Consider the following 9,672-nt stretch of genomic DNA (forward strand, 5'->3'; position numbering starts at 1 on the left):
GTGACGTAAGTTGTACTGCACTATTATACTTGTATTAATTATTCTACGACAAATATTTCAAAACTATATAAATGTTCTTTTTGAAATTCCGGTCTATTCGTGTCAGCTCAGTAGCTCAAGTTTTTACCGTATTTCGTACAGTACCCTTACCAGGAGTTTTTACGTTTCGACAAATTTGATATTTGTTTACGTATTTGCCCATACAAATTCCAATCAGCGCCCCTAGCGGATCGTGTCCAGAAGTCGGTCGTCCAGAACTAGGAAATCGTATTGGCCCATACGTAAACAAATACAAAAACAGTCATATTTGTCGAAACGTAAAAACTCCTGGTAAGGGTACAGTACATGTCATGTTTCTTTTTACAAATCTAGTCGGATCAGTTCAATAGCCAAGTTTTCGTTTTCGGTAGCTACAAGTTTTTGTACAGTATTTGGTATATTCTACAGCAAATGTCTAAAGTATCATGTTTCTTTACATTGGTCTAGACGTGTCCGCTCGATAGCTCAAGTTTTTGTACCGTATATCATACTGTATTCTATTTCGACTTTAATACTATCAACGTTTAAATTATAAAAGTTTTATGCATCTAATATTTCTGTCTGGCTCGGGCGGTATCGTTTGTCTGCATGACAATTTGAACTGCCAGAAATACTTCGTATTAATCCAGTCGCCATGTTAAACTCTATGCTAAATTTGTATCGTCTATTGAATTATGTATTTATATCAAAAATAATGAAGCAAATTAATGAATTGGTAATATCCATTACCAAATTCTATTAACATTTATTTTTAATACTAGAGAACTTATGCATCACATAAATCATGAGAGAAACTTGAAAAATGTGAATTTTACCCTAATGTAATCATTATGAAACATCTACTAGAATATGTACATTTGTAGATTCATATATTATAAACTTATTTTTCACATTTGTAATTTTACAAAATCCGCATACTTAAATATAAAATAAAAATAAAGGTAATATATGTCTATTATAGACTTTAAACGAATATGTAGTTTCTCAATTCCAAGGCACAGAACATAAGGTAACTTATTTTAAACCAGAAGTACTTTTAAAAAGAAAGTGACAAAGCAAGTTTCCATCTAACTTTAAAGCTCTTATTATCTAGCGCCAACCACACTTGACGTTTCTTGACGTTTTAATGATTATTTTTTCCTCTTTATTAAAATAAAATACTATGAGTATGTATTAGTCATGTACGTCATTATATTTTAAATTAACTCTTATGTTATTTAAGCCCGTTATTAAAAAAGTCTATCTAATTTTTGCCTACGAAAGACAGAAATCGTGAAATTTTCATCTTTCATATAAGTCTACTATTTGGTAACCACTAACCAATCCTCGATTAGCTGGAATATACATATTAGAGAAGTGAGCAGCAATTGCGAAATAACAGAGCAATTTAACTATTTCTTGTTTATTCCATTTTTGTCTCACAATGTGTAGTAAATATGTTATTAATAAATAATAAGACCCTACAGAATATATTCCGAACGAACTGAGTGACTATATATTGAGGTCGAGTTGTGGTGTTCTTTACACCATCAGAACACCACATTGCATCATAATAATGTAAAAGGAGACAGTATTTTTATTATGCGAAGCTAGATAGCACAGTTTAGAAATTACATGTTGACAAAGAACAACAAGTTAATTATGTATCTGTCTTTATCCATAGGATAACTGATCCCATTAAAGTAATTAGTTTTATCAAAGACACAGACCAAACAACAAAATGGACTCCTAATCGATACCCACGATTAATCTGGAGGCACGGTAGTGCCTCCGCCAAGTCGAGCCTTAAATTTTATTGTAGTCACATTATAATTAAGAATAAATTTTCTCATTAGAATAATTCATTCTATTACAATTATAATGATTATGATTATATTATAATGTTTATAAAATAATAAAACATCTCGCAATCATGGAAAGTATTCAAATTCTTATTTATTGATTATTTAGCTGGGAAATGCCCAGAGTACCAAAGCCAAACGCCACATGGCTGTACCAATACGGATTTGTGTAATTATCGATAGTAAATTGAGTTTTTGCCTTCTTATTGGTTTGGGCAAGCATGTCTCACACTTAAGTAATAATTTCCTAATCCGTGGCCTTGCATAAGATCTATTCGACTTATGTAATGCCAAACATCTCAATATATCTCATTTTAGGAGTCTACAAAATTAGTCACATTGTATATAGGGTATCATGCACTTAGATACCATATAAACCAGCAATTAACACTATTTACGTCAGTTAGTACTCGATAATGGATCTGAATACTTGATACATCTCTGGCACAGAAAAAGATATCGCCGTTCTTGAAGTTTGAAACTGCAGTAAAGCGATAGATTGAACTCCAAATGTAAGTTATTTATTAAGTGCTTTTTGTCTTACAGGTTACAACTATGCAGTTTGGCTTCTTTTCCGAAAATCGATGCAATAATTTTATTTTTTACCATGGTTGGCTTCAATTAGTCACCATTGATGATATTCCGTCGGGGGAGGCTAACGTTTCCTATTGAATTGGTTAGGTTAGGTTGGAACATACAAGACAATTTAATACTAAGCGAGCAGGGCGCGGGAGCGCTTTGCGAGCGGGTGGGTTCGCAATAGTTTGAAATAACTTACTGTTTAAATTCGTAACAAAACATACTTTAAAATAATTTCATCAGCACCAAGATGTCTTCACCGAAGATGATTCTTAAACCGCCAATGATAGTGGATCGTCAATTCAAGACACCTTTGTTTTGTGGGCCGGGCCCTTGCAACTTGTGGCCGTCAGTCCAGGAAGCCCTCGCTAGACCTGTGATAACACCTCTATGTGACGAGTATTTTAATGTAAGTTTTGTCTCTGTGCCGTGATTTATTCGTCATACTATGCTAATGCGAAATGAAAAAGAACAAGGAACGACATTCAACAGTCATGCACTTCACCTGATATTAAACAATTACTACTGTATTATTAAAACGGATCAATATGAGGACAGGTTCGCCTAAATTTAGTCTCAGATACATTATTGAGATCTAAATTGGAAGAAGGAATAAGTTAATTTACCGTGCAGCACCATTTAAACCAGACATCATAACCACTGTAAATGAAATGATGTTTAATGAAGTTAAGCATGAGCTTTATTTCTCTAAGCAACAATATAATGAGTACCTTATAAATTTAGTCTTATGTTTTCAAAGACATGATGATGTCAATTAACCTGCAGTATACGCTGAATAGTTTCGTTTGCTCTCTGTTATAAATATTTTCTATTAGGTACTTTTACATTTATGCCTTCATCTTCTTCTCAGGTGGTTGACGATATTCGCAAAAGCTTGCAATACGTATTCCAAACCCGTAGCAATTTGGTGCTTGCGCTAAGTGGCTCTGGTCACATAGGGATGGAGGCAGTGATCAGCAACGTCGTCGCACCAGGACAGACTCTCCTCATAGCTGCCAGAGGAGTATGGGATGAACGAGCTTCTATTGTTGCTACGAGACATGGTATCCTATATCTTATTATACTCTGCTGCCAAGCCATTTTTCCTGGAAACAGATTAAGTAATCACATTTAACCAGCATATCAACTTCATCATCAGGATAGCAATGCATACTCCAATATTATTTGAAATAAGATAATGCAGTAAGAAACATCGCCGACATATTTACGTCAAACTTTCCAAGTTATTTTTCAAAGAAAGCTACGTGTATTTGTGACTACGTTCAAGGGCAATTGCCATCAGGTAGTTTAACTGATGTCACACACATTTTGTGTCTACACTCTACATATCTAATTTAACAAATCAAAATCCAGGAATAAAGGTAGAAGCAATAAAGATACCGATGAACGCAACGTTTAGCTTGGAGCAGATTGAACCAGAGCTGAGGCGGTTGCGGCCGACGGCACTTTTCATCACTCACGGCGACTCCTCCACAGGGACCGTACAGAACTTAGAGGGCCTCGGAGACCTCTGTCGCAAGTAAGCTACTCCGCTTTATAAAAAAAAAATAGTAATAGTTTCAGGGTTTGTATAAGATTCGAGAAATTTTCTTTCAAAATAGGTACAGATCGTTGAATTCCTTAAACATATTTGGTTCTATATGTTAATTCTTAAGTAAGATCTGGAGAACTTTTCACACATATATTTTAGGGCTTCAATTTAGATGACGCACTTGGCCAGCGCGATGGACTATGGCCTAATCCTTCTCATTCTGAGAGGAGACTTGTGCACAGCAGTGGGACAATAATGGGTTGATGATGATGATGAATTTAGAAAAGGTATAGTATTCTATGATGAATTATATAAATAGTCTAAGACAGATATTTTACACTTACCTATATTTCTCCGAGATTCGAACAAACACCCAAATCAGTCTTCTTTCTTCTAAATTCAGCATTTTGATTTAGCCTTTTTTTTACGAGGTTCCCCCTCAAAAGGTACCTTCAAAAGGTACCCTATTCCGTGGGAGCGACACGGGGTTATGTGGGATTCTTACCGAAAGGTGACACGGGCCTTGTTACGGAGCCAAGCTCGAAAGTTCGGTACGATAGCATCGAACACCCGTTGGCGAATATTACGTGGTTCCAAGAGTCGATCACGCCAGCACCTCAGAGCATGCCACCTGGCTCTTGTCCGAAGCGCTTCAACCGTCTGTCTGGGTTCAGTCCTATGACGGAGGACGCGGATCTTATTAAAGACCCGTGCGTCCACATCCGCTAAAATGTCCAGGGGCGGACACCGTCCCAAGACTGTCGCCGCCTCGTACGATATGGTACGATACCCACGGGCGACTCTGATCGTGATCGTATCTTGCGCGGAGTTAAGTTTCCCCGCAAGGCGCCGGCAGCCATACAACCTGTCCGACCATACCGTCGCACCGTAGAGCGCGATCAAGCGTATCACACCCGCGTAGAGGCGGCGGACTTCTTCCCTTGGTCCCCCGAGATTTGGCAGCAGTCTATGCATTACACCCGCTACCTTATGAATCCGGGGCCGAGACGGTCAAAATGCTCGTTAAAGCGCCAGCGGCCGTCCAGTGTTAGGCCGAGGTACTTCATGTACCTGCCTATCCGGACGTCCGTGTTCCCGACACGCACTGATGTCTCAGCTGGTACGACTCTCGGCCTGCGGCCGTGGAACCACATCGCCTCGGTTTTATGGGATGCTACCTGGAGGCCCAACCTGTGGATATTCTCTATGACCGTGCCACCCCGAGCTCTGCTAGCATTTTTGATTTAGCGTACAGAATCTAATCCAAATCATAAGTGACAGATTTGCGAATTACAAATTTTAATAAAATATACTTCTTTTTCAGATATGACGCCCTATTACTGGTGGACACGGTGGTATCATTAGGAGGAGTTCCATTCTATATGGACGAGTGGAAAGTAGACGCCGTTTACTCTTCATCCCAGAAGGCTCTTAGCGGACCAGCTGGTATTTCACCCGTCGCCTTCAGTACTAGAGCAGAGTTAGTAACTACTCTATAATCAGTATTTGTTGGATTACCTAACGCACGCAGATAATTCTTTATATATATATTTCTTATGTGCGTGTGTATGTCACTGAACTCCTCCTAAACAACTGGATGGATTTTGATGAAATTTGTTGTGTGGGTTCAAGGACTTGAGAATGGTTTAGATTCACAATTTAGACCGTGGGGAAAAGGGTTTTTAATTAATTTTTAATTCGTAAGTAGTTGTTGATTTTGTAATGTTTCACATTGGATTCGACAGGCTTCGCTACCATCGCAGTTTCAAATATTCTATTTATTTTTCAAACCCGTAAGTGATAAGGATTGTTCACCCTTAACATTTTTTTATTGATATGGCAACACACACATAGTTTTATATATTACTAGTGGACCCGGCAACACGTTTGCCGGGTCCACTAGTAATATATAAAACTAATACATAGGCACACTTTATGATATTACATCAATCTAAAAGATCTTATGTAAACTTCATATGTAGCATGATTAGTCCCAATAGCCTATTTGTATGAAATTTTGAAGGATTTTATTTTGTGGAATCTATGGATTCCTATTGGTGATTTTCGTAAGGATTCTTCAGAAGATTGACACGGATTGTTATGATAACCTAACAGATATTTAATCACTTCAATTAATAAGTAAATCGGAGTATGCCCCTTACTTTAAGTGAATCTCCACGCCTAGTATGCATTACGGTTTTACACCAGGTAGTGTCTTAATATTAAAAATAAAAGAAGATAATGTCTAACTCTCTCAGCAAACAATGTTTACTTAATTCTAATAAACAAGTTGCATAAATACGTGTCACAATCCTGATAAGGATTAGGCCATAGTCCACCGCACTGACCAAGTGCGTGTTGGTAGATTTCACATGCACTTTTGAACTATTTTTTAAATCTCAGTTCTCTTTTTTTAAATCTCTCTCAATTCAGTTTTTCTGACGATATTTTTCTTCACCGTTAATGCAAGTGAAAATTAATTTCTAATACGCACATAAATTTGAAAAATCAGAGGTGAGAGAGAGAGGAGGCCTGAGATTTGAACCCCTCGATTGAGAAGCTGAATTTCAACCACTAGGCTATCACTGCTTCTTTTTGTTCTAATTCTTGTATCTTCTAATTCTTGTATAGTATACAAAAATAGCGTCTAATTTTGTAGGTTACTCGCACAATTGGTAATTGCTAATTCTATTGCTCATAATATGTCTACTTGTAATTGCGTCACGTCTTGACCGATTTATTTCTTGCTCCGTCACTTATTTTCTGACTGATGATAACGTTTGTTCTAGAGCGAAGATAAATAGCAGGACACACGAGCCGCCATTCTACTTCGATGTTAAGCTGTTAGCTCAACAATGGAATTGTTATGGCAACACGCGATTGTAAGTATTAACGCTTTTACGCTCATAGCGCCACATTAACTTTTCCTGTGACGTGGCTGCCAAAGCCGAATACACAAATATCCAAGCTAAGAACAGAAATCTAAATTCATCCTTTAGATATCTGTTTCACCGGGAATCAAACCCTTAACCCTATGCATGGGAGGCTGCTGCAGTTCGCCATGCGTGTCGTCGTTTGGACAGAGATTGTTTTCGTAAAGCGCTTCAAATAGTTGGTATTCGACTGGTGCCATCCTGAAGGAAGCAATGTATTTAAAGTCTTAGGGATAAAAGTGTACCTAAGGTAATAACAAAAAACGTCCTCCTTAGCATCCTTTTTTATTATTTTCTACTTTTCTTTAATAACACTTCGACAAGTCTACATTTTTAAAAAGTCAACAATTATTAACATATTTAATATTTTTTTTACAAATATCCCCAGATTTTCTATAATGCCTTTAAAAAAAATTTAATCCCTTAACCGGAAAAAATGCAAGCAAGAATCAAAGAAAATAATCAAAATATTCAAAGTTATACTTCATTATTTTTCAGTTACCATCATACAATGAGCCCTCCTCTCATGTGGGCTCTTCGGAGCTGCCTTAAAGAATTATGCACTGAAACTCTGCCAAAGTCCTGGGCTCGCCACGCAGCAGCCACCGCACTCCTCCATAAGAAACTCAAGGAGTTCGGTTTCGAATTCTTCGTGCCAAAACCAGAGGACAGATTGCCCACAGTTACTACTATAGTACTACCAAAGGAATACCCGTATCCCAAGTTCATCGCGTATATGAGAGATAAGTAAGTTATCTACGTCATGTAAGTTAAGCTACGTACCTACCTATCGATTTCCTTTACTTAATACTACTGTATTTCTATATTCATTCAGTCTTAAATGAGTATTCGCTGTGTATAAGAATATAGACTACAGATCCAGAACAGGACTTTAAATTCATAATTCAAATGTTTAACTGGCCGGGGATCGCTCCACGCATTATGCTTTTCGTTTTTATAGAAAGCCTTAATGCTTTTAAATAGATTTTTTATTCATCGAATTTATTCTCATTTCTTCCTGGTCTTAAGTAAGAAATAAAAACTAAAAACCATTGAGTAACTTATCTAAAATCGTTATCTGCTGTAGCAGAAACATAATCTCTAACTATGGTACTATTTTCTTTTCAGTTACGATATCCTAATATTTGGAGGCCGTGGCCCCACAGCGGGGAAAACTGTACGTGTCGGGATCATGGGCGTCAACAGCACCTTGAAGACAGCCGAAGCTGTTGCAAATGCCATGATTAATACAATGAAGGGACTGAAGAAGTCTTCACTGTGATTTTGTAATCTGTTCTTAGCGTGTGACTATGCGCGCTTATTGGAATTTCCCTCTTAGATGTCAATATGTATGAAATCTATAGAAATCTATGTCTCTGTGTAAAAAAAATTACAGTATAAAAGGAAATAAAATAAAAATACATTTATAGAATTCACCAGTAATTTATTGCATACTAAAACTGTATTGATCTCAATATATTATTATTATCGACTGGTTTTCGACCAATCAACAACAATTATGCAATTTTGGCTAGCATTACTGCGAAACTGATATGTTCAATTGATAATCAAATTAAATATTGTTTTGTACATTGTGAGAAGTGACTCAGAGATATTACTTATATTCCAGCTAATCGAGGAGTGGTTAGTAGTTACCAAATAGATGGAGGATAATGGATGGATAGAGAGTGGATACTATGTAGATTTCGTTATGTAAAACGTCCGTAATAATAACAATAGTTGGCCTATCAAAGATCAAAATTTCACGATTTCTGTCTTTGGCCTACCAAAGATTAGATTGAGAATTAAAATTACATTTTGTTATTAACGGGCTTAAATGACAAAGAGAAATTTTAGAAAACATCAATAATCATGGTATTGTTTATGGTATTTTATTTTTATATAAATGAAAAAATAATCATTAAATCGACTAGAAAGCTTTAAAGTGTGGTTGGGATGGCGCTAGATAAAAAAGAGCTTCGAAGTTAGATGCAAACTTGCTTTTTCACTTTCCTTTTAAAAGAACTTCTGGTCTAAAGTAAAATACCTTTTTTTTGTGCCTGGAAATTCAGAATCTATACATTCATTTAAAGTCTATAATGGACATCTATTAACTTTATTTTTACCTTATAATGAAGTCATACCAAAATATATAATTATAATGAAGTTAACAAATAAAAAATGTAACTACTTAGTACACATGTACAATGTACATATAAGTGTATTGCTTTTCAATGCAAATATTTTTAAAATAATTAAATTAGAATAAAATTTAAATGTTCAAATTTCTGTGACGATTTATGTAATGTACCTAATATAATACATACCATTTATGTGAAGCAATAATAGTTATATAATATATAAAGTAGGTACATGTTAATAGAATATGTAATGGTATCTTACCAATTCATTAATTTGCTTCAGTATTTTTGATATAAATAGATAATTTAATAGACGATACAAATTTAGCATAGAGTTTAAATGGCCACTGGATTAATACGAAGTATTTCTGGCAGTTCAAATTGTCATGCAGACAACGATACCGCCCGAACCAGACAGAAATATTAGATGCATAAAACTTTTATAATTTAAACGTTGATCGTATTAAAGTGGAAATAGAATACAGTATGAAATACGGTACAAAAACTTGAGCTATCGAGCGGACGCGTCTAGACCAATGTAAAGAAATATGATACTTTAGACATTTTCTGTAGAATATACCAAATAC

General features: G+C 35.9%; 1 protein-coding gene across 1 annotated transcript; it reads left to right on the forward strand.

Moving 5' to 3' along the window:
* The first annotated feature begins 2,709 nt into the window (after positions 1-2,709).
* On the forward strand, positions 2,710-8,226 carry LOC140757424 (alanine--glyoxylate aminotransferase-like). The gene is made up of 7 exons (XM_073093127.1): positions 2,710-2,868; positions 3,331-3,523; positions 3,834-3,999; positions 5,336-5,491; positions 6,801-6,893; positions 7,443-7,691; positions 8,073-8,226. The coding sequence occupies exons 1-7, from the start codon at positions 2,710-2,712 to the stop codon at positions 8,224-8,226; spliced, it is 1,170 nt and encodes a 389-aa protein (XP_072949228.1).
* The last annotated feature ends 1,446 nt before the right edge of the window (positions 8,227-9,672 follow it).

This window comes from Epargyreus clarus, unplaced genomic scaffold (genome assembly GCF_041222505.1).
Source record: "Epargyreus clarus isolate Ecla_fem2 unplaced genomic scaffold, WU_Ecla_fem_2.2 ptg000004l, whole genome shotgun sequence".
Classification (NCBI taxonomy): Eukaryota; Metazoa; Arthropoda; class Insecta; order Lepidoptera; family Hesperiidae; genus Epargyreus; species Epargyreus clarus.